Source organism: Corvus hawaiiensis, chromosome 8 (genome assembly GCF_020740725.1).
Source record: "Corvus hawaiiensis isolate bCorHaw1 chromosome 8, bCorHaw1.pri.cur, whole genome shotgun sequence".
In the NCBI taxonomy this organism is placed as follows: Eukaryota; Metazoa; Chordata; class Aves; order Passeriformes; family Corvidae; genus Corvus; species Corvus hawaiiensis.
In genome coordinates this window covers 38,098,919-38,124,232 of record NC_063220.1, presented here as the reverse complement: position 1 = coordinate 38,124,232, position 25,314 = coordinate 38,098,919, and the positions used below count along the sequence as shown (strand labels likewise).

The following is a 25,314-nucleotide window of genomic DNA, read 5'->3' as shown; positions in this document are numbered from 1 at the left end:
GTGCTCAGCAGTGTCCACGTGGACAGGAGGCAGCCAAAGCCAAGTGGTCAGCAGCCAACAGCCCCTGATGAGGCTTTGGGCACAGGGCAGGCAGGAAGTGCCCCAGAGTTGCTGCTGGTCCCATGAAAGACCCTGAACACACACCCAGACACGGCTCTGTGCCTCAGTTTCCCCATCTGAAATGGGATGGACTTCTGTAACCAGCCTTTCCAGCCACACCTTCCCTGATTTGCTACTTCTTAGCTGATATAACTGGTGTTTCCACGGAGCTTTCTCAGGACCCACACAGTAATTACAGACAGAGTTTTGAGACATGAAGCCAGGGGAGCCCCAAACATCTTCTGAAAAGAGCAGCAGCAATTCTACTCAGTGGACAAATGAATCTTAAGAGGAAAGGACCAGCTCGTCCCCAGTGCATCAGCTGACACAGCCAAGAGCAATGGTTTAAACAACCAAACATGGGTGTCCTCAATCTACCACACCACCTCACCTGCCCTTGAACTCAGCAGACACAATCTCCAAAAGTCACCAACATCCATTGAAATCAGCACTTGGAGCTGCACAACACTCACAAGTTTATTTAATGGTCGATGCCACTCAATGCCCACTCTGGCTTCTGGTTAAAAATCAAGCACCAGTGAACTGTGCCTTCTATTGTATTCACAGGACTGCCCTTGGCTCTGCTCTACACATGTCAACAAGAGACGCCTTGCTCAAGGAGAAAGCTGCTTATGCAATAACAGCCCATGACCAGTTTGGGGGAGGGACAGAGGAGAATCAATTATTTGATGTTAAAAGATTCCCTCTTGAGTTCCAAAATAAAAACCCAGCACTTTTCCTCCAAAAACAAAGCCAGCAGAATTGTTTCTCTACTATGGGCAGACCTACTTACCGCTTTCCTCTTGCTTAGTAATAACGTTCTTGTTCTTTTTCATCCATTTCCCCTCATCTATACAAGGTATAACTGACTGCAGATTGCTTTCATTTCTTTACTGCCTTGACCCAGTGCCCTCCAACAGCAGCAGCCTAGCTCCAAAGCTCCAGAGCAGCCAGCATCAGCTTTCCTGCTTACACTACATTATCCCACCAGCACATGGCTCAGGCTAGCAGGGAGAAGCCCTCACGCTGCTGTGGTTCTGAGAAGTGAGCTCTGCCTCCCCTGTTATCACCCCTTCTCCCTTTTGCTGGGCAAGGATTATCTCTTGCAATGGCACCAGCCCATGGGATGAAGGCCAAGTTCTTGTGGCGGTCCCTGCTGCAGAGTTCCCTGTCCCACATCAGCCCTTTCCTGGCTGTGGAAAGGAGGTACCAGAGCACTCTCTGCACAGGAGTTGGGAGCTCAGCCTGTCTCCATGCATGAGCATGAGAGCTGAGGTGAGGCTGCTGCTGCCCCATTAGGACCAATTATTATCAGAGGATTTAAAAATGCTGCTTCTGGCGCACAATCACCCAGGCTGGCTCATCTCCAAAGCCCTGGAGGCCTTGCTGCTTGTTCAGGTGGGACATGCCGGAGCAGCTACTGCCCAAAGCTGATCCATCCCACTGCCTGCCATGGTCCAGGGCAGACGGAGATCCCTGCAGGGGGGAGTCACTCCAGCTCCCAGGTACCCACACAGGCCAGCAGGCATCCTCACACTAAGGCAATGTCAGGATCAGAGCAGAGATTATGACCTCAGGAAACATCTTTTTTCTCTGCTCCACCCCAAACTGAGGTAAGTGGGGGATGTCCCAGAGTCAGCTAGAGATGGGCTCACCAAGCTCCCAGACTCCTTACTTGATTCTCAGTGCTGCAGGCATAGGAGATCCAGCCACACTGAACTGGAATTCTTCATCAAACATCCCCAATACGGTGGCTTTGAAGGAGATCTGAATAGTCTGTCTCTCGCCTGGCGCAATGATGCCCTTCCTGGGCTCAAACTCGAAGCAGTTGGCCACGTGTGCGGTTGGAGGCACGAAGGTGAAGGGAGCATCAATAGGGCCCTTGTTAATCAGATCCACCTGCAGCAGCAAGAAAGCGAAATGGAAATACATGTGGAATCTTCCCTTCTTGGGAGTTATTTTCTAATGAAGCAACTGACACCTGGAAAGGGCAGAAGATGCTTTGTGCTGCTGAATGACAGAAGACAAAAAAATACAACAGGACAAGTTCTGCCTTTGGGTTTTCATGCAAAGCACTGGTAACTTCACATAACCAGAGTCACCCTGGGGTTATGCCATGGACACAGAGCAGTCCACCTCTGGTCAGCATCACCAAGCTCATTCAGACCTGGCCCTGGGAGCAACGTGAGGTGATTGCAGCTGCGTAGTGAATCACCACAGAGCTGCTGCTGCTGCTGCCCTGGTTAGCACAGCTCCAACAGGACCATCTACTCATTTGCCTTTTCTCAGATCACGGAAACAATTCGTTGATAAACAATGAGGCACCAGCATGAAAATGTATAGACAGCACCATCTTTTGGTAAGAAAACTCAGGGTGCCTTTCCCTTCCCCAGCCAAGCTTTTGAAAGTGTCTGGCATGATGTAGTGCCTCATTTCCTACCTCTTTCAGTTGCTCTCTTTGTTGTGTTTGTTTTGTTCTGTTTTGTTTTTTGCAAACTTGACAGTATTGGGGTGGAGGCAAATAGGTAGAAAATTCCTTTACTTTTTTTCCCAGGAACACTTTCCTCTTTCTAGAGCCAGAGATACACCAAGGCTGAAGTGTGGTGAGGGACTGCTCAGCAAGGGAAAGCACTCCCAAGCCCCTTGACCAGTGCTGAGCCAGGAGGGTGGATGGCTTTCCTCCGACTGCCAGGAATAGGCAGGAGGCACTGGACTGAAAACTCTTTGCACTGGACTCGAACTCAAATGCAGCCAGTTTGTTCCAGCTGCTTTTGGACAGCCTGAGCACAAAGCTGATTTGTGCCTGGGACTGGAACAAAAGCCTCTGCACATGCAGCTTTTTGACCCAGTGTTGCTTTCATGGGCCAAGGGGTTTTGCAGGAAGCCTCCCAGCTGATGGCCAAGGAAGGCTGACAAAAATCAGGGCTTGGGGTTTCATGAACAGCAGACACGCCTTTCCGACCCCTCCAGATTTGAGCAGTACGTCAAATATTCCCTGCTCACAACTGCCCAAGTTGCCAGGAATTCCACAGGTCCACCAGGCTCACTGCTGCCTCAGGAGCCATCAGGATCCACCCCGACCCTGCTGCTCACCTCATAGGCGTGGGGTGTGTTGACGTAAATCTTCCCAAGGTTCAGTGTATGATAGCTGAGTTCAACCCAGGGTCCTTTGCCTTCCCCTCTGAGCTTCAGGGGCAGCCTGGTCTCACGGCCTGTGGAGAAATGTCCATTTCAGTACAATAATTCTCTCTGTTATCCTGTATTTTTCAGGCTGCCTCAATGCTTGTCCCTGACTCTGAGCTGGATGCAACCAGCTCCTGATGCTCCAAGAGAAGATATGTGCAGAGAAATGGCTGAGTGAACAGGGACATGTGTACGTGCACAATCCAAGCTATATTAGTGAACTGTCCTTGACTAGGGAAAAAAGAGAGGAGCAATGCTGATGTGGCAAGCCGACAGGATGTTGAGGAGGGGGATGCTGACCACAGAAAGAGAAAGACTCATGTTAGTTAGTCGCGTGCATATTAATCTGTAACCAATTGCTTGCTATTAAAGGCCGTGTGAACAGTAGCTGTAACCCAATAGTATGGAGCTTGCCTATGTGTGCTTGGGGAATTAGAGTGTAACTATGGGTCTGACAATAGAATAAACAGAGTTCCATCATATCTCTATGAGAAGCGTGGTTCATCCCGGCAGATCTCTGGCTATTGATATGGACCCTTTTCTTCCCTCAGGAGATAGCCCTTAGGGCTGACTTCCAATTTCTAACCCATTCCTTGGGCTGGTTTCTCATTTAGCCACCAGTTTGCTGAGTTTAAAACACCTCTGATCTCCTGTAGTGACAGGACAAGGAGTAATGAGTACAGATTGAAAGAAAGGAAATTTAGGTTCGATACTAGGAAGAAATTTTTTACTGAGAGGTTGGGGAGACACTGGAACAGGTTGCCCAGGAAATTTGTGGAGGTTCCAGCCCTGAAAGTGTTCAAAGCCAGGCAGGATGGGGCTTGGAGCTACCTGGTCTAGTGGCAGGTGGCCCTGCCCATGGCAAGGGGCTTGGGACTAGAGGATCTTTAAGGTCCATTCCATCCTTAACATACTTAACGTGATTCTATGGGTTCCTTCCCATGCACTTAGAGGAGCTTTGAAATCCATTCAGTGAAGGCACAAAGCTCAGAAAGAGTTTGGCAACTGCTACGTGGCAAATTGGGTGTTGTAGGTGGCCCAGCAGCACAGGACTCTGTTGCCAAAGCCCTCAGCTTCTGACACTCAGCACTGTGTTCTATTTCCACAGACTGAGAGCTGCAAGGTGACAATTCCCACACAGGAGAGAAGCAGGTGCTGGCCAAGGGTGGTCCTTCCACAAACACCCTGGGCTCTGCGGGCCTCAGCCACCTCTGGTCTGGTGGTGTCTGGGCAGTGGGAGGTGATCCAGGGTCAGGGAGCACATTTCTAACTCAGCTCCCACTGCCTGATGATGGATCCATGTAAAATGGACCCATCCTGGAGGTCAGTGGTCTAGAGGGACTCAGTGCTCATTCACTAAAGCTCTTCTGCTCTGTAGCTCTTCGGCCTTTGAGGAAATGCTGGCAAAGCCATGGCATGAAAGCTTCTCCCTGCACTGCCTGGGTTGTTCTGGGATCAGTAATCCAGACACAGTGCTCTGAGCCCTGGCCTTGCACAGGAGATTCCCTGGAAGCTGCAGGGACAGTGGGGATGTGCCAGCACTGCCCTGCTGACCACGGACTCTTCCCAGCAGTTACATGGGAGCCCAACGGGCTCAGGCTTGCACCATGGCTTCACTGTGGGTGAGAGGAGCAGGGGAAAGGAGCTGTACCTGAGATGTTGCAGTAAGCCACACTTCGATACTCTAGCGCTTCTTGGGGTTTAAAGGTCACCTTGATTTTGGCCGAACAATTTGGCCCGATCTCTCCCTCCTAAAACAGAAAGAGACAGCAAACCACTTATCTTCTAACATCACATTTCTTGCTTTCACCCACAGTCCTGTAAGCCTTTATTTAGAGCATCACCGTTGAGGCAGGAGTGAACAACACAAGGAGCCTGAGGAAACCAAACCAAGCTCAACACACCGCTGGGAGCTCTTAATGCTCAGCTGATGAGCTCCCACTCTCCATAATATTCCTACTGCTCTGACACAAGCTCTTGGTGATTTCACGCTGCTGGCAGCTACAGTGGTGTGTAACTGCCATTGTGCACTGGCGGCTCTTGGCCTTAGATGGGCACCAGGAGTAACCATGAAGAGAACACGATCCCCTTCCTTGGAAATAAAAATATTAGTTTAATCTGTTTTGAAAGAAAGCAGAGCTTGGGATTATTCTAGGGTTTACTCCAAGATGAGAAGGGATTTTGCACTGTGCAGACATTAGGCATTCATCATCTCTCACTATGCCAGTACTCAGAATCAGGGCTCTGATTGATGGAAGGAGGTGGGGCTTTGCTTGCATAAACAGAAAAGGAAAAGGTTTTCTGTCCCTCTGTGCAACGGAACCCAAAAAGCCCATTTAAACCTGCCAGCCTTGTGTCCAGGCTCGCAGATGACACTGGAAGGGAGACTCAGAAACAGTGCAAGTCGTGGTTACACGAAGGGATTGGCATTTCTGTGATTAACCTTGCGCTGAATTTGGCCTCCTTTTCCTTTTTGCATTCTTCAGGTCAATATGTGAACTGGCAGTGCTCCAGCACCCCTGCTAAACCCCACACACCACGTGTTGGGGGAGCCCCTACCTACAATAACTGGTCCCTGTGGACATGGCAAGGACACGCACGGAGTGCCCTTGAGGTCGAGCCCCAGGAGCAGGGCTTGGCTTTGTCAGGCTCCCACCCCTGCCCTGAGCCCGCAGGGCAGAAATGCTTTTAGGAGCGAGCTCTCTAGCCTCACCAGAAACTCAATGTCTTCCCTGTCAGCACATCAAGCCAGCTGAGGATCTGCCGAGTGACCACATGGGGGGGGAGGTGACGGGAAGGGGGGAGGGATGAGGAAGAGGGAGAGGAGATGAGGTTCTCAGCTATCACTCACCAGTGGTTCAATGGAAAAAAAGTTATTGAAGAACAGTATGGGGTCTTGTTGCACCTTTGCCATCTCCTCATCGACTATGTCACTCAGCCTGGCAGTGCGATCTTCACAAGTGCCCCGCTCCTCCATTATTCTTTTCTCCTCCAGTAAATTTTCCAGCCAGACCCCTTCCTCCGGACTAAGCAAATAACACAGCCTGCAGCCGCAGGGAGAGACAAACCCAGCAGATCGTTTAATAAGCCACGTATTTGCAGAGATCAGTGTAAGTGCAGGAGAGCAAAGCACCTGGGGAGTAGCAGCAGCAGCTCCTCAGCAAGGGGCTGACCCTGACCCACGGGGTCCCAAATGGATCAGAGGATCACTTGTTGTTCACTGGCATAGCACGCAGTTTTACTCCGCACTTACAAGCTCAGGAGAGGTTTCAAAAGCCAGCAGCCCTCAAGAGAACCTCCTGGCTCAAAACCTCTGCCACAGCTGAGGGGAATCCACCAGCCACCCCAAGTGGCTTTTCCTACCACTGAGCTCCTCAGGGGAGGCAGATCAAGACCAAGCAGCATCCATTGCAGGACTTCCCTGGGAAGAGGAGGCGAAGCTGGGTTGCAGCTACAGGTCACCAGCATCACTCTTTGTTTCCTTCATTTTGGACCTGCCCTGTTCCCTACTCTGCCTTCCATGAGAGCATCCCAGAGCACTTCCAAAGGCAATTGATGAATTCAGACATTGCATCCCTTCAGTGACATTCAAGGTTTTATATGCATGAAAACAGAGGCCCTGAGAAGGAAAGGGACTTTGTCATGCAGGAGGGAGACAGCAAACTCCTGAAGAGACTTTTTCATGATCCAGGGCTGTTTGGGTCCCATCCCAGTGCATGGTCATAGAATGTGCTGAGAGGGAGAGGATCCTGCACTGTCTCCTCTCATAAAAATGTCCTCTCTGCTCTGAGATCTCACAAGCTTCTCTGACAGCATGACAGTAGCCTTGGAGCTAAAACCATCCCTAAGACTGGAAGTAAGGAAGAACAAAATGCCCTGGTCGAAGTCTAGGACACAAACTGGCATGAAAACTAATGTAATTGGGAAAAAACCCACAAAACCAAAACCAGGCTGAAGTTAACTGTGGGGAAACCTAGTTGCTTCTGAGAGGAAAGTGGATCACTTGGGGTCCAGGCTGAGGCAGGCAAGTGGGAAAAAATGGAAATAAACAGTCCAGGGAAGTAGCCAGAGAATGTCAGGGGATTTTCTTTTAACACACTGAGCTTGCATGAAGTCAGATACTGTGTAAGTAGATAGAGAACAGCAGAAAACCAAGAAGCCCAGGGCACTGAAGGACCCTCTTGCCATCCATTCAAGCTGGCGAGGGTCGATCGCCTGGTCCTTGGCAGGCAATTTAAAATGGCTCTGGGGAGTGGGAGTGACCCAGACCGCAGCAAACCGGGGCTTGCTACGGCAGTTTTGGCACGGCGGTTTTGGCACACAGCTTGTCGGTTTTTGCGCGGCCATTCACGCAAGCAGGCTGAACAGAAAGGGTGCAGCCACCCACCCTCCTGGCAGTGGCTCATGTCTTTTGGCTGGTTCTGAGGTGCTTGCCTTTTTTTTTTTTTTTTCTTCTTTGTGCTTTTTTTCCCCCCCCCCAGGAATGGCTTACAAATGATCAAAAGCCATTGCTGCTGCTGCCAGCAAGAGTGTACTAACCCAAACAAAACCCCCAGGAAGGATGCAGCTGTGCAGGCCCCTGGCTGCAGGGAGGGTCTGAGCCTGCCATTAGTGCCAGAGGACAGCGCACAAGACACCCGTGTGTGGTGTGAGCAGGTGGATGATCTGCTCTGTCCGGTGGCAGAGCTTAAGGAAGAAGTGGAAAGGCTGAGGGAGTATTAGGGAGAGGGAAAGGGAAAAAGGCTGGTGGAGTTACACCCTTCCAACCCTGAGAGAAGCTCAGCAGCAGTCAGAGAGCCCTGCCCTTCCTGCCACCAGGCAGAAGGAGAAGACCTAGGAGACAGTGGGGAATGGAAATGGGTCCCTCCTGGGGAGGTAATAAAATTCCATCCTGACCCCCATCACCTGACAGTGCCCTGACAGAAGAGGTACGAGGTGCTGGATCCAGAGGGTCAGGCAGATGACACTAAAGAAAAAATTCTGTCTGGAGAGTCTTTCAGTTGCACTTTGTCTGTCAGACAAATCACAATCTCAAGTGTTAAGAAGAAAAGAAGGGTAGTTGCAGTAGGTGACTCCCTTCTAAGGGAGGGCCCTGTATGTCAACCGGATCCATTCCACAGGGAAGTCTGCTGCCTCCCTGGCATCCAGGTACTGGATATCACCAGAAGATTCCCTAATAACTAAATGAACTAAATCAGCTCTCTGATTATTACCCACTGTTGGTTGTCCAGGCTGGCAGCGATGAGGCTGACAGGAAAGGCATCAGGGTAATTAAAAAGAATTTCAAGGCTCTGAGTCAACTGGTTGATGGGGCAGGAGCACAGGTGGTGTTCTCAGTTCTTTCAGGAGCAGGGATGAATGATGAAAGGAACAGGAAAACCCACATTATCAATAAGTGGTTTAAGGACTGGTACCATCAGTGAAATTTTGGGTTTTTTGATCAGGGGGCAACTTCTACAGCACCTGGCCTGCTAGAGCCACTGAGCTGGCAGGTCTGATTGAGAGGGCTTTGAACTAGATTTGAAGGGAAAGGGGATGAAACCACGCTCTCCAGAGAGGAGCCTAAGGGCGGTAAGCCAGAGTTGGGGGTGAAGTCAGCAGCCCAGCTGAAGTGCACGTACACTAATGCACCCATTAGTGACACATGTAACAAACAAGAGGAGCTGGAAGTCATGGTAGAGCAGAAAAGCTATGATGTAGTCGCCATCATGGAAACATGGTGGGACAACTTGCATGACTGGAGTGCTCCAGTGGATGGCTACAAGCTCTTCAGAAGAGATGGGAGCGGGAGAAGAGGTGGAGGGGTGGCTCTGTATATTAGGGAGGCTCTCAACACCATGGAACTTGAGATTAATGATGATAAAGTTGAGTGTCTGTGAGTGAGAATCAGGGGAAGCCCCACAAGGCCGACATCCCGGGGGGGTCTGTTATAGACCACCCAGCCAGGACCAAGAGATGGATGTGTTATTCTACAAGCAGCTGAAGGATGTTCCAAGATCTCCAGCACTTGTTCTTGTAGGTGACTTTAACCTGACAGACATCTGCTGGGAACTTAACACAGCGGAGAAGAGGCAATCTAGGAGGTTCTTAGAGTATATGGAGGAGAGCTTCTTATCACAGCTGGTGAGTGATCCTACAAGGGATGGAGCTCTGCTGGACCTGCTGTTCATAAACAGAGAAGGGCTGGTGGGAGATGTGGTCAGAGGCCGTCTGGGGTACAGTGACTGTGAAATAATAGCGTTCTCAATATTCGGTGAAACAAGGAGACGCATCAACAAAACTTCCACTCTGGACTTCTGGAGGGCAGACTTCGGCCTGTTCAAGAGACTGATTTAGAGAGTACCTTGGGAAACAGCCTTTAAAAACAAAGGGGTCCAGGAAGGATGGACATACTTCAAGAAAGAAGTCTTGAAGGCACAGAACAGACTGTCCCAATGTGCTGAAAGACGAGCTGATGGGGAAGACAACCAGCCCGGATGGGCAAGGAGCTTTTGAAGGAACTAAGGGAAAAAAAGAGGGTGTATGACCTTTGGAAAGAGGGGCAGGCAACTCAAGAAATGTTTAAGGATGTTGCCAGGTCACGTAGGAAGAAAACTAGAGAGGCAAAAGCCCAATTAGAACTTGAGGAAATCCAGTCATTGCGATCAACCTTTCCTCCCCAAAATGCCATCCTTGGCTGGAGTATAAATGGAACTGGAATGCAAAGTGCTGAGCTCCTGAAGCCCAGGGACACACACCCTAATTTCAGAGATGGTTTACTTGACCTAAACCATTCAAAAGCACCAACAAACCCCTAAGGCCATACGTTAGTTTTAGTCTTGGGCCACGTATTTCAGTGAAATGCATCTTTCAAACCCACCTCATCCTCCTTTGATTCTCTTCTTCCTCATTAGGATAAGTCTTCCACTGGAAGTGGGCTGTGGTGTTACTCCTGTTTTCGATGAACACAGTTGTGTGGCACGACATGGTGATGTAAGTCTTCTCAAGCTCCACGGAGTATGTTCTCAAGCCAATGTTGAGATCTATAGCTTCTCCATGAAGCTTTGTCTGGATAGTTTCATCTGGAACAAAGCAAAGAGGAGTCTTTGCTCAGCTCAGGCGCTGATGGAAGCACAAGGAACAGAGCAAACCACAGGTGACAGAAGAAAGTGTCACAGCTTTTAGCTGAATGAGCAGTTCTATGGATCAGTACATTTATCACATCCTGACAGCTCTGTGTGTACAGAGTGAGGATGTCCTGGGCACCTCCTTAAACGCCTTATTTCTGAGTGTGTTTGTAGAGATTCGGCCCCAAGGTGACAGTATTTACAGTGGGATTTGTCAGATGTGCTCAGGTGACCCACGCCGATCACTGGGAATTCTGCATCAAAGTCCTGCAGGTGACGCTGAGGAGCCCTGTTCAGTCCTGGCTTGCCCAGGGTCTCCCCTGGGCATCCCATGAGACTCCTGTCTCTCCTGACCCCTTGTTGCTGACAAGAAAATATGCCTGGGGGCATGTGGGCAGAAAAGGAAGGCCCAGAGGAACAAGTGAAGTGACAGCCCACAGCAGGAGGGGACACAAGCGAGGAAACACAACCCAGTGCTCTGCAACATGACAAACAACTACAAATTGAACACCATGAAAACCATCATCATCTCTCTGTCCAAACACACAGCAACATCAGTCTTGAAATATTTGATATTGTTCTCATCTCAAAAACCAAGCTGGAGCATTTCAAATTAAATAAAAAAGGGACAAAGGAAAGATTAATAAGTAGAGAGCAGCTTCTATATGAAGACTGAATGGGATTCCTCAGTCTGGAAATCAAATGGGAGATAGATGGGAGAAGTTTGCAACAGCATGAGTGGCCTGGGGAATGGAAACGAGGAAAAATTTGTCTTGATTTGTCATCAAACAGGAACTCGAGGGCCTGAAAATGTTATGAGACAGAAATTACACACATGTGTAGAGGGCAACATAGAAAAAGCCTCTGTGACAAGACAATGGAGAAGCAGCATACAGGACAGAAGTGTGCACGAAATACATTGCATTGGAGAGAGTCTGATGGAGACCTCACACACAGCACTGCCCAGGAATAAAATAAAACTTCACCCAGGTGGAGCCACACGGTAGTGGAGAATCAGGGTTTCTCCTTCCTCCACTCAGCAACTCCCAGCAAAACAGGATTCCAAAAATCCTAGCCCTTTTAGAGGGTATCCACTTTATTGACTCCCTAAACACCAGCTAGTTCTCACTTTTCTTTGGGGTAAAGCTGGAACAGGGGAGGCACATCTGGAGAGGGAATTGAGGTGGCTGGGACAACGGGGAATGATGGTGGAGAACTGTCCCGTGCCCCGTGCAGTGCCCAGCGCTCACCTGTGCCGTAGCGCACTACCAGGGGTACGTCATGGTCACCGGTCGTCAGCGGCTGATATTTCACTGTCACCTGCATGGTTTCGCCAATGCCCAGAGTCCCCCTGGCCGGAACCACGGAGAAAGGGCTGCAACACAAAGACAGGGATCAGGACTCGGGGGGACATCTGGGGACTCTATTCCGTCTGCAGTCCAGGTCACTTCTGCTCACTTGGGCAAACAGGGAGCAAACAAACCACAGTCAACAGAAGACAGACAGAACACACAGGATCACAAACAGCTGCTGACTCTCGTGGGAGGAGATCCAGCCCTCACAAGATCCTGTGGGATAAAATGACCTCATCTCCCCCATGCTCTGCATCCAGCTATCTGCAATGAGACTCAAGGGTCTGACCACCAGCAATCCCACCAGAGAATGGTTTGTGAAAAGCACAGAGAGGGTTAAGAACTATCTGCATGCACAACTTGACACTGACTGCCTCAGGAATTTCTCTTTTCCTGCTGCCTATAAACCTCATCTCAAGAGATACAAATGTTAGGGCACTACCTGCCCTGTGAGATTACAGCCTAGGAATCAGACAGGGAGAAGGAGCTCTTCCTTGAAGACCAAGGAATAATTACTGTTGAATTTGCAGTGTGGTTCTTTGGTTTATTTTACCTTGAAAACATCCTGATTTAGCCTAAAAAGGGCACATTTTATCAGCATTTCAATGAAGGCTGTTTTAAGAAAAGGAGCAATCAAAACTCTGAAAAGTGCAAACAAATGCACATTAGAGCACTACAGTGGCATGGAAACAAGACCCAAAAGGAGGATGCCATTTACAATCTGAAGGATCCAGTCCCAGCTAAATGAAGCACCCTTACCAGGAGCACATCAAGGAAACAGAACAGAAGGTTTCTGTGTATTTACCAGCAATGCAGTCTGGGACTCTGGGTTGTCATCCAGGCTGGTAACTGTTCGCTTGGCCCCCCAGACAAACTCTGTGCAATGTGTTGGAAATAATTATGCAAATGTGTTGGTGCACTTTGATTTAAGAGGAGCAATTAGGATTGGTCACCAGGTGAACAGCTCTTGCCTGATAGACACAAGCCTCCATGCTTTGATGGGACAGCTCAGGTGAAATGTGCTTCTGCCCAGCAGCTGCTGGGCTTTGTGCTCTTGCAGAGCCTCACTGAGGAAACAAAAGTTCCTGGCCTTGGTGCTTTGCTAGTGGTCAATCTGTCACCTTAAAAGTGTGTTCTAGGGAGTTTGGTGATGAACGCATCCCACACAAAAATAAAGAGAACATCTGGCAAGCTGCTGAACTTTCCTCATGTCAGTAGTGACAGCTGATGAAGGCGCTTCAGGTTCTGCTCATTAAGGACGTATTGCTGCAATTATGGGCCTGCCCTGTTCCCATTACCAGTAGTGAGAGCATCACTACTGGCTGATGGAGAAGCCTTGGGCCGGAAATGTTTATGTGCTGGACCTGAGACTTTAGAGAGAGGGGAGGAAAGACAAGGCCCCACCAGCCCCAGAGCTGGATTACTGTACGTGTTTCTGCATCTGCCCCAGGGGTGCTGCCAGGACTGCTGCAGGTCTCTGCTGGGGCCAGGGGGGATCAGTGCCTGGTGTGGGCAAGGCACAGGCTTTTTTTCTTATTCTTTTGCCAGAAATTGCACCAGAACAGAGAAGCTGCAAGTTAAGGGAATCTCTGGCCACACTTCAGCACTGCCTTCCATCCCATCCCTTTCCCACTCCTGTCCCATGTCTACATAGTCCTGCCCTCAGATAGCAGGATGGGAATAACACTCCTGGGGGTGACTTCAGGGGCTGCCTGAGAAAGAAGGTATCTTCTTATTTCCAAATTATCAGGAGAAGAGGATCCAGCCAAGCTCAGAACTCAGCTGTCAGGACTGAAATACGGAGTGCAAATCAGCCCCTGCATCTCCTACATCCCAACCCGGCCTGTACCCACCAGACTCCTGTTACTGCTGTAGCAGTCGTCTCTCACATATAGACTTGGCTCCCCAAGACCCAAGGACACAAGCTCTGCAGTTAAACTTAACTCCTCTGGATTTCAGCCAACATCACTAAGCTCTTCCCTGAGCCCACACATACGAAGAGCTGGGAAGGAGACATCCCTGTCACTGTAATAACCAAATGAAAACCACTGCCAAGAGATGGGGCTGGCAGGCTACATTTTGGCCTTTTATCTGTTCATTGTCAGCTGTTCCTTAAGATAGTTCTCATCCTGTTAGATCTACCCTTTCCATGAATCACTACTGCACCTGACAGGCAGAAAAGGTAAGGTATGAAGGGGGTTCTAATAGCTTGTTTTCTTCTGCTTTTTAACTAGGTCCATTTGGATGTTTGTTTTCTTGTACGGCATCCAAAGACAGGTCCAGATCTCCCAAGGGCACCTTGCAAGCCCCAGACACTGGTCTTGCTTTGAGCAGTGTGTTTGCTCAGACAATTTCCAGAGGTCCCTTCCAGCAAGAGTTATTCTATATTTTTATCTTCTAAATCAGCCCAATTGCTTTTCACATATTCTCTAAATGTGTCGTATTTCCTACACACCTGTGCACATACCTATGGGCATGAGCTATACTGACAGGCACTAGAGGAGCTGGACCTTTATGAAAGTTCCCAATGAAGAATTCATGACATTTTGGCAGACATTTAACACAAAACAAAATTAAAAAACAGAGCAGAAACACAGGAACTTCAGAGTATTTACAAAGAAATCTCAGTGAAAGGGGGCCCGACCTTATTCAGAGATTTAAATCATCTGTTTGAAATTTTAAACTAGCTTTTAAAGGTTCATCATGGAACAGAAGAGGTGACTGATGCCCTCAGCTGACAAGGGAAATCAGATCAGCTTTAAGGAACAGGAACCGCACGGGCTGCCCACAACACAGCTCATGTTGGGCATCCAACGTGGGGACCACTGGAACGCCACCTGCCTGTGTCCTCCCAGAGAATTTGGTTACCTACTGCTGTCTATTTGGCTGACAATGCTGAGTAACCATTTCAGAAGCTGCTTGTGCTCAGGAGGGTGCAAGCCAGCTACTAACATGTTCCAGCACCCTCCAGGAAACCTGGGACAGAGAAAGCTCAAAGGCTGCATCCTGCTAAGAACACTGGAAGCAAGAGCAGATGCCACCCATCCTGCTCACTTCCAGCCAGGGCTGCAGGGCAGCAGCTCCAATGCTCTGCTTCCTTTTGTTACTCTTTCCCAACTCTGTTTTCACCCAAAGGTGTTTTGCATAAGAATAGATGAGCTGCCTCACCTCTTGGTGCTCATCTCGTAATGAGCTTCCAGGTTTCCAGTGTTTTGAACCAGCAGAGTCTTCTCACTGCTGCGTTTGACTATACAGACTGGGAAGTCCAGCTGGTCAGGCAAGTGCAGGATAGGTCGGCCACCAATGGCCCGAACTGGCACAACTATCCTTTCCTTTCCACTGGTGCAGGAGAGCTCATGGGAATAATCCTGCAGGAAAAGAAACTGGCTCAGCACAGGGCATTTAGTGCCATCTCCATGGCAGAAGAAAAACCATTTCCTATAACCCTTCAAGGGCATCAATTTACCTCTTGCACCCCCAAAATCAACACTAAGTCCTACTAATATGTCCCATTTTAAAGGCACCAGTGCCCTTTGCAAAACCTATCTCAGTGGCATTAAGCTCTTGTGTCACTTGGATCGTACAGAGAACTGCCCTAGGCCACCATAATTTTTACTCTAAATTTTAATGATGTTAAATAATTCCTAAGTCTCTTCTAAGCAACATGGAGCTAGGGAACACAGGACATTCCTCTTTAGGTTTCTATATTCCTGCTGTTTGAGAATGGGGCAAAGTGTTAAACTGACTCTAAGCAGCAAAAGGAAGATGAGAAAACAGCTGCACCCAAAGAGATCCTGCACCTCTGGCCTGGCGTAGAAACATCAGTTGGCTCAGAGCTTCCCTCTAACTTTGCCTGTCCAGCCAAGTCAGGAGAAGAACAGTGCTAAGAGGTAGCAGGATGCTGTTGGAAAGAGCCTCTCTTTGTTTCCCTGCAAGGCTTCCTCCCTTCCATGCCATGTCCTAAACCCTTCTGTATGAACGAGCCCCAGATCACAGCACTAACCCTTCACATCACAGCACTGAGATCAGACTTGCCAGGGCCTCAGCACTGCTGTTCAAACCTCCAAGGAAAAAGCACGTCTGGCACAGAACGGGTGCTAGTTGACAGAGCAACCACAGTGACAGGCATGAAGACAGAGCCGCAGCAGTGTCACTGCCACAGGCTCTGGGGTCACAGGTCTGTCTGCCTGCAGGTTGTACCTGCCCTACACGAGCTCTTTCAGGCAGGTGTCTAAGTCACCTGCAGCTCACCAACCTCCTGCTGACTAAGGGCACCTAGAGATCAGTGTGCCTGTGCCAGGCTGGCTCCCTGCCACAGGCACGGCACATCCTCTGCCCTGGCCTTGCGGTTCTATCATGGTCAGTATCGTGCATCTGGGACAGCCCAGCTGCAAGGCTGGAGAACAGAGGATGTGAAAAAGCACTGTCTGTGCTCCAGTCCAGGGGGAGGCAGGGAACTGTTGCCAGTTGGGAAGGAGGAAAGCTCTCTGACCTCTTTGTTCCTCTGGTATTCTCCACAATAATTAAACCCCTTCCTAGAGATGTGCCTAGCGATGGCTGAACATGTATCAACACTCCTCTGTCATTTTCATACTGTTGCCTGTGCATCTGCCCTTGGGAACGCTCAGCAATGTGCAGGGAGGGGAAGCAGAGCCTGCCAGGCCTGCGTGCAGTGCCTGACAGCACGTGCCAAGGTGTGACTGGCTGCAGGCTGCCCGCCCAGGGCCTGAAGCCACGCTCACAGCGTGGAACGGGCTGTACCCAGAGTGCAATGGAAGCAATGGCTTTGGAGATAACGCTCCTCCAGTCTCACCTTGTCCTTGTCAGGGGTGAAGTGGATGCGCACGGTGTGATACGCGCCTGCCGGCACTCTGTGGTACGCATCATTGGAGCCCACCAGCCGGAAATGAGGTGAGTTCTCCATGGTGACCCTCACCAACCGAGGAGACTGCAGGAAAGACACAAAATGATGATTTTGCCACTTGTGGAAACGGACAAGAGGAGACCTGTCTGTGACCTGGTGACATCCTTCCCTGACCCCTTTTCCAAAGCACTTTCAGCTGTGGAGGTACAGGTAATTCACAAGGCTGAACTGAATTCCTTCTGTCTGGGTCCAGCATTTCAGCCAGGGGCAGTAGGGCAATGGCTGGTGGGAAGGAAGGGCTGAGCAGGTCAGCACCAGCAGGCTGGAGATGAACCAAGTCACCTGCATATTCAACAAGGCCAAAAAACCTGCTGGCTTCTGCCTGCACACAGCCATGCAGTCGTGTTCCAGAGGAGGAATGTGCTACTTGAAGGCAAAACAGCATATTATCCTGGGGGAAGGAAGAAATTCCCTCCTAGCAGATCGGGTTTGGGTGGGGCAGTTGTGGGGATATGCAGGCAGACCAGCAAGAGAGAGAGGAGACCAACCACTGGCCTTACTGAGAATAAAACCAAACCTGAAAAGCAAAAGAAGGAACACAGCAAGACAATCCCTGAAACAAAGAGATGGCAAAGAGAATTTCAATGGCCTGTAAAGCAGCAAGGAAAAATCATAAAACTATGAGAGCAATCAACTTGCCAAAAGTGACAGAAACACAGCCAGGCTGTGCCTATCGACTATGGGCTTCAAAGGCATTTTCTGCCTGGAGAAACATGACCAGCACTGACTGACAGCGTGGTTCCAGTATTAAAAGCCGATCTTGGCTCTCCAGGGGCTCTTGCTGCCTGTGCAGGCAAGCTGGGCTGCTGGGCATTCCTGCCTGCAGCCAGCAGTCCCTGCGGGCACCCTGCAGCCAGGTTCTGCCCTCTGGGGTACGCAGACACAGCAAATATGCATTTTCTAGCACACAGATATCAACCCCCCAGCACCAAAATGCGTCTCAGAAAGTCTAAACCAGATGATTTTGACTCCCTCCTGTCTCTTCCCACCAGCCCACTCTTGGCACAAGCCTCATTTGAGAAAATGTTTCCCTGACTGAAATTCAAATGGTCTCATTTTTCCTCTTTACACTGGAACACAACTGCTGACATTTTTCAACTTTTTCCCTCTCAACTCTCTTGGGAAACTGCAAAACAATCACAATGTCTTCAAGTGAAGAAGTGAAAACCTCCAGGAGCACATGGCTTTGGATGTGCTGTGGTTCTCCAAAGGGAAAGCAGAGCATCATGTTGCTTTTGGAAAACCTGAGCAGAGCTGAATTAGGCTTAGCAGGAGCCTGAAGAGGCACCTAAAGGCCTCCCGCTGCTTCTGCTACATCAGTCTGATTCCAGGGCTGTTTCAGAACACATTTCCTGCAGTGCCAGTGCCATTAATAATAAGTGATTCCAGCATAAAGTGGAGAAGACTCAGCCCCTGAGCTTTGACTGCAAGTTGCACAAAGGGAGCTAAGCAGGCTGAGAGAGGCAGAGATTCATACCAGGAACCAAGATGAACCAAGGAGACACAGGATGTGGTGTAGGCTCAAGGCAAAGCACGAGAGCAGGTAAGAACTGCAGAGCCCGCAATGTTCCCATCAATCCAGGGCTTTCAAGAGAAGGGAGCTCCCTTGGGACAGATACTATCAACGCATGGCCAAAATCAGGGGAGAATTCCCAGCACAGGAAGATTTCCACCATCTTGCAGTACACAGGTGCTGAGACGTTTTCCTCTGGATGTGCTGCAGCAGGTAACTTGCTCTGCTGTACACTATGGGAATTACACCACTCTCCTCTTCCAGCACAGTGTTAAATCTCCACGTCCCAGCACTTACCTTGTCCATATTCACGAGATACAGTATCATTTCAGAGACCTGATGAACGAGGAAATTCTGAAATACAATCTCTTGTGGGGAAACCTGAAACAAGTTCTGTTTCGAGGTAACTGGCTGTAACAGGAGAGGCTAGAGAGAGAGAGGGAGAGGTTGAGCTGCTGGGAGGAAGGTTCATAAAGAAGAATCTTACACTAATCCCCAGTGAAGTACAGACTCTGGGTGAGTACATCTGCCCAGGCCACACTGGGGAAACAGTGGCTCTTCCACCTCTGCTCCGAGCTGATTGAGAGCTGCTGGGCCACACTGAGCAGGCTCAAGCCAAGCTGGTTTTTTGGCACGTTTCTTAGGTTTCCTTCTCCAAAATGCCAGGCAGCATTTACCTTAAGCACAGCCCTGTGCTCATGTGGTCACAGAGCTCTGGGGCAATGACTGAGCACTCATGGAGTAAGTGAAACCCACGAATTTACATCAGACTCCATGGGAAACAATGTTGGGATTCCTTTACTCTGAGACAGGGAAACTGAGGCCCACACAACTGCAAATACCGTTTTTGGTCTAGAACTTAGACATCAGTAAGAAGGGAACAGTACCAGAGGAGGTGTGAGGGATGAGGTAATATTTTGCTGAAGCCAAAAGGTTATTAAGTGAAAGAATGAGGGTTGTTGGTTTTGTTCTTTATGTGTTGCTATTCATGGTTTGGGTTTGTCCTAGTTAATTTGCTGGGTGTTGCTGTGAGCTGGAAGAGGGGCAGGGTTGAAGACCTGACCGAAAGGAAGTATGATGGGAGGGGAGGGACAGAAAAGTAGGCGGTTGGGAGAGAATGTAAGCTCCCGAGTACCCATCCACCGGGAAAGGGGACAGGGACAGTCCCCATCTGGGAAAGGGTATAAAAAGATTGCCATTTTGTTGGAGGGTGTGTGTGTTCGTCTCTTGGGGGAGGGAGACACACCCAGCTCAGCTGAATCGTTACTAATAAACAGTTTTCTTTTGCTTCAACAGCTTTGTCCCCTTTAGTATAGCGCTTCTAACAGAGGTAAAGGGAAATATAAAGTAACACAGCAGTTAGGAAAAAGGCAAATTACGTGAATGCTGAATGAGGAAAAGGTTCAGTTATTTTCTCAGCAATTTGGGTAAGACTAGAGTTGGTATCTCCTTTTTCCATTAGCTTTAAATGGGTGCTTTCTAGTAATCTGTTATTGCTGTCTTATTTAATACCATTGCAGAGGCACGTCTGGAATGACACAACAACAGCAAATGCTTCTGGAGCAGAGACACTGCTTTGAGAAAACTCTTCCCTGCTTTGTCTGCCTTCTCCAGCCACACTGCTGTCGCTCCAGAGACACAAGCAGGTCTCCCGTGTCTTCACAGGAGACACAGTCTGCTGAAGGGAGTGGCTGCAGCACACTGGCCCTTAGTTGTGGCCTTCTCTCAGGTGTTCCCAACCCCTCTCTCCAGGGCAATCCTTAACCAGTCTGTTACATGTCTCTTGATGCCCATTTCCTGCTCAACAGCCCACCTCGGTCACCTACCAGTTTGGACTGTGCTTTATACTGAGCCAGTCCTGCAAGAAAAGCAGCTTTAAACACACCTCTAAGTAGGCACAGATCCAGATAAAGCACACCCATTCCCCTCTGCCCAGGGTGAGTCCCCTGTACATGTGGCAGCCTGAGAAATCTAACACTCCATCAGGGTCCCAACACATTGTTCCAACCCAAAGCATTAATGCAATTAGTTTCATTAAATCAGAAGTAATTACTGCAGGCCCTCGGCCTTCAAAGGCCCATGCTGCCACTGTGTAGGGAATCCTATGATCCCAAGCATTTGATGGTGACCACACCAAAGCAAGAGGTGCCTATTTCAGCAGGAGAATGGAAAATGGCCATTTTGTGCCTTTGTGTCCCCAGCCTTCCCCCCACTGATTAAGCAATGGCAGCTACACTTCAGCAGACCCCAGCAGCTTCAGCAGAGGTTATTTGTGTTGGCTTAGTGCAGATCAGGACTTCAACTCCACCATTACCAGCAGTTTGCAATGACAACAGGACCTGGACACTGAGGTATTTTGCTGGAAGCAAGTCTGTCACAAGCACACACCCTCTACAAACCTCGCATCAAACAGCAAGGAAAAGAGCAGGAAAAGGCTACCTTTGGTCTAGTCTCACTCTTGTCTAGAAATGGGCCAATTCTGGGCAGACTACACTCCCCAGTGCTGGCCTCCTTGTTGAGAGACTTCTCCCTCTGGAACAGAGGGGGAAGCAGCTGAAAGACAAAAAAAAAAAAAAAAGCCTCAGAGATGGCCTTCTTGCACAACTGGCACTGGTGAGTAATTTGTGATCACAGCCTCCAGGACAGTTCTGGAAGCCCTGGAAGTTACCTGCTGAAATACTTAACATCAGTAAATTAATAATACAGAGTGGAATGCACATACTCCAACCACATGGCTCCGTCCCATTAGCTTCTCTGGGATTTGATGTGACATGCTTGGGGATTTCTGCTCTTTGGGCATTTGTTTCCTCTTTAGTGTCACTGCATTGGGCTGGTGAGCTTTGCAGAGAGTGGGGAGGAGTTATCAGAACTCCCCGAACTCCATCCCTGCGCAACACTCCCAAGCCACAGCGTGGAGATGTCACTGCTGGCTGAGTCCGAGGGAGGCAGGAAAGCAGCACTGTGCCAAGCCTGAAGCACAGCAACGGGTCCAAGTTGCAGTGCTCCCTTTTTAATTAGCACTCGCTTTCTCTGTCTGGCCTCGCAGAGCCCTCCACAGAAGAAAACACAGAGATGTCCTTGACAGAGCCCCAGCACCAGGGCATCTCCAGTCAAGTGAGCTCCAGACAGCAAAGGGGCCTTTGTGGATGGGAAGGAGGAATTGCCCTGACTCCACTGCTGGGCTGGATCTGTGCCCCACACAGGACACGAGAGAGAACAGCTGCTTTGGGACCTGTTCTAGCCAGGACCAGCCGTGTCTCTCGAAGCTCCAGGCAGAGTTGGAACTCCCCCCCCCGCCCCATGCCAGGTGCCCAAGGGCAGGTTGGTGAGAGCAGCACAGGTGAGTGTCCAACCTGACAGAAGGAATTACTGTGGCAAAGGGGAGGCAAAGAAGCACACCCTCACAGCTTCGGCTTTCCATTGGTTTAACTCGGCTCCGGTGGCACAGCCAGGCAGGACGCTGGACTGTCCCTGAAGCAACACACGGTGTTCCCTCCTGCACCACGACGGCCCCCACCAACAGGAGCACGGCACAAAGAGGCGGGGAGGGGGCCTGCAGCTTCACGGCACTGCTGCACAACATGAGGGGCAGGGAGAGGAGGGACACGAGGGCGGTTTCCAGCCTTAACACAGCCCCAGTGGGTACTTACACTTTGAGTCTTCATTTTTACCCTGGACAAAAGACGTCCGGGTGCTGATGTCTTTTTCAGGAATTCAGAAGCCATTTTGGACAATGTCGTGAATATCAGCGACTGTGCCTCAAAAAAGCTGGAAGGAGCAACAATGGAAGACTGAAAATCTAGAACCCAATTCATGGCAGACTCAAGGGCTACTAAAAATTTTGTATTATTTTAAAGTAGCTAAGTGCTTGTTTGGCATAAGTAGCTAGTATTGTTAGGCCTCTAGTTGGACTTTGTTTGAACTCTATGGCTATGTTGTGCAATTCAAAGATGGATCATACTGAAAGCTGGAGCTAAAAATCTGAACATTAATAATAGTTAGAATAGACAAAGCTGTAGCTTAAATATTATGTAAAAATAGCTAGAGTGGACAGCCCACAGATTGTGGTATATGAACTGTAACAACCTCCTTTTCTTTAGGCTAAACAACCCCAGCTCCCTCAGCTGCTCCTCACAGGACTTGTGAGGGACTGGAATGTTATGGTCAATTGACACCTTTGGGGCGGCCCAAGGCAGCACAGCGTCCAGCTGCAGATGCCCTTGGCTTCTTGCACTGCCAGCAGGGGTTGGCTGCTGCCTGCAGGGAAAGCTGTCAGCTGCAGTAAACAGGGAAAGCTGTCAGCTGCAGCCTGCAGGGAAAGCTGTCAGCTGCAGTAAACAGGGAAAGCTGTCAGCTGCAGCCTGCAGGGAAAGCTGTCAGTTGCAGTAAACAGGGAAAGCTGTCAGCTGCAGTAAACAGGGAAAGCTGGCTCATTCGCAAGGAGCTAGCCCCAAACAAAGGTGGTGTAAAAGCATAGGCAGAGGCGAAGGATGAGAGAGGAGTCTCTGTGTAGGTTCCAGCAGGTTTATTGCTGGTGGAAAATCCTGGGACAAAGACCAGGAAAAAGGGGAAAGCACAGCATTTTATATGGGAGTGGAACAAAAGGAAACAACCAATGGGGATCAGCTGAGGAGGAGGACTGGATAACAGGGGAATAACCAATGGGGATAACTTAGGAGGGAAATTACATGAGTAGACCAATGCGGCATCGAAGAAGGGAGAACTTTCCAGAACTAATACATAAGCAACTAGTGGAAATACATAAACGTGGACTTATACATAAAATTGGGTGGAGAACTCCTGAACCAATAAACTTAAAACATGTAAACTAAGAACCACTAGGAAGATGGGAACTCGCCGTAACCACAGGGTGAGAATCAGACCTCTTGTGTTCTGGAGGCCTGTTCACTATTCCTGTGGATGCTCTGCTGCAGTGGCGACTGCCACCTGCACTGCAACAGTTAATGGCTTAAATACTGCTAGAAGGACTTGTTGCCCACTGTGACAAAACCGTGTAAAGAAGCTGCGACCACCGAAGCCCACCCCTCCCTGAAAATGCCTCCTGACTGGAACTTGGGACTGTGAGTTAAGCCGCCTAAGAGGACTTGAGACAAGATAAAGGTGACACTATTGTCCTATTAGCTCAGGTCTGGGGAGAAGTAAACAAGGCTGAGAGAGAAAAGTGTCTCCACAAGAAACCCAGCAGTTGTCCTGAAAATAAGCTCTGTCTGGGTTCAGGGTGGGGAAGCCATAGCCACAGACTCATCTGCTGAGGCCAGGTTTGCACACAAACCTCCCATCAACAGAGGGGGAAGGAGGAAATTTTGGGTGTGTGGCGTGACCTCTGGTAAGAGGCAGTGGACACCCATCCTCCCTCACACAAACTGGCTCAGCTGTAAAACCCCCCAGCCCCAGAAGGCCACATCCATGGGGCATTCCCATGAGGGGCAGCAGAGGGGGTGTCATAACCCACCAAAGACTCCAAAGTGCTCCTACACTCATTCCTGAAGCCTTGCACCAGACAACTGCATGGAATGCAAAGTAACACAACAGATCCCAGAGTGTTGCAAGAGACAGTGTCAAACTTGCCCTGCCCCGAGGAGGTACCTGGCCATTCTCACCTGGCCCAAACCGGCATTAATCCATTGGACTCTATGTTTTGCAGGACCTCACCACAGTGAAGACCAGAAGAGTATTAATGGGACATCAGTGGGATCCATGGGATGGTGATATTTTCTACTTAATCTGTCTCTATCACCTCCTCCCCCCCTTCTCTATTTCCTTCTCTGTCTCTCTTCCTCACATTTACTATTACATAAAATCCATATTGACTTTGGCATATGGTCTCGTTTGCACCTTAATTCAGAGGTATCTCCCTAATAATTTTAATAACTAGATCATAACAATCCACTGAAACTTGAACTCATTCACCTTTAAGCATTTTTATGTAATCACTATAGGGGAAAAATGCATCAACTGGTATCTCTAGGAAATGTTGTATTGCTTCAGTGAAAAAAAAGCACAATCAGTAGACCACAGTAGTAGCTCACCCACTCAGCTGTACATGCCACTGAACTGCTGCCCCAGAAGACTGACATTATCACATCCTGTATTTCTCTTTGGCGTTCTCTTTCAGAGCACAGATGTGACAAAACCAAATAGTACAACCTTAGTCAATCTTTACCTTCAAACGAAATTCAAGACTCGCTCTCAGAGACCAATTCTCTGCGAACATTCACTTGGCGAATCGCCCAGCGTAGCCGCCCGCATGCGCTAGCTCAGGCTGCGAGCAGCCTGTCAGGAGCGCGTTCGCCGGGCGGCTGAGGCGACACCGGCGCAACAATCGCCAAGGCCGCGTTCGCCGGGCGGCTGAGGCGACACGGGCGCAACAATCGCCAAGGCCGCGTTCGCCGGGCGGCTGAGGCGACACGGGCGCAACAATCGCCAAGGCCGCGTTCGCCGGGCGGCTGAGGCGACACGGGCGCAACAATCGCCAAGGCCGCGTTCGCCGGGCGGCTGAGGCGACACGGGCGCAACAATCGCCAAGGCCGCGTTCGCCGGGCGGCTGAGGCGACACGGGCGCAACAATCGCCAAGGCCGCGTTCGCCGGGCGGCTGAGGCGACACGGGCGCAACAATCGCCAAGGCCGCGTTCGCCGTCTCCAGGCAACTCACGGCGTTCGATTGTCGGGGGGGCCGGGAGGGGCCGGGGCGGATCGGGGGGGGGGCAGACCGGGGGCAGACCGGGGGCCGGGCTGGGCCGGGCCGGGAGCCGGGCGGGGGCCGCTCCCCGGGCGGTGGCGCTGGGCGGGCCTTGGTCACCCCCTCGGTCTCGCCGCGGTCCCGCCTCGGTTCCCGCTCGGTCCCCGCCTGTTCCAGCCTTGGTACGCTCTCGGTCCCCGGGCGGAGCGGGAGGAATCTGCTCCGGGGCCCGGAGCGTGACGGGCACGGCGGCAGCGCTCGACGTCGCCGGACCCTCGCACCCAGCTCCGTGCTGCTCCTTCACAACGGGAAAAACCCAAGGTCGCTATAGTTTGTGCTCAGCGCACAGTACGAGTGGGACAGCGAGGTGCGGGTCCTGGGCAGTAACATTCAGCTTCTCGTTCTTCTTAGGGACACACGAGTAGCAGAAGTAATT

General features: G+C 50.1%; 1 protein-coding gene and 1 long non-coding RNA gene across 2 annotated transcripts in view; both read right to left on the bottom strand.

Annotated features, from left to right (window-relative positions):
• The window catches only part of LOC125329781 (hydrocephalus-inducing protein homolog), a 71,526-nt gene extending 51,555 nt beyond the window's left edge, over positions 1-19,971 (bottom strand). The window contains exons 1-10 of the mRNA XM_048312146.1: positions 19,954-19,971; positions 18,475-18,603; positions 16,554-16,688; positions 14,909-15,108; positions 11,639-11,763; positions 10,142-10,343; positions 6,134-6,326; positions 4,934-5,033; positions 3,193-3,311; positions 1,775-1,998 (exon numbers count right to left, since the gene is read on the bottom strand). Of these exons, the coding sequence (XP_048168103.1) occupies positions 1,775-1,998; positions 3,193-3,311; positions 4,934-5,033; positions 6,134-6,326; positions 10,142-10,343; positions 11,639-11,763; positions 14,909-15,108; positions 16,554-16,688; positions 18,475-18,603; positions 19,954-19,971 (1,445 nt within the window). The remainder of the gene's footprint in view (positions 1-1,774; positions 1,999-3,192; positions 3,312-4,933; positions 5,034-6,133; positions 6,327-10,141; positions 10,344-11,638; positions 11,764-14,908; positions 15,109-16,553; positions 16,689-18,474; positions 18,604-19,953) is intronic.
• Positions 19,972-20,428: 457 nt separating this feature from the next.
• Positions 20,429-24,842, bottom strand: LOC125329211. The gene is made up of 3 exons (XR_007205086.1): positions 24,362-24,842; positions 21,828-21,945; positions 20,429-20,730 (listed from the first exon to the last, which is right to left on the bottom strand). It is a non-coding gene; the product is annotated as an uncharacterized LOC125329211 (long non-coding RNA).
• Positions 24,843-25,314: the final 472 nt, after the last annotated feature.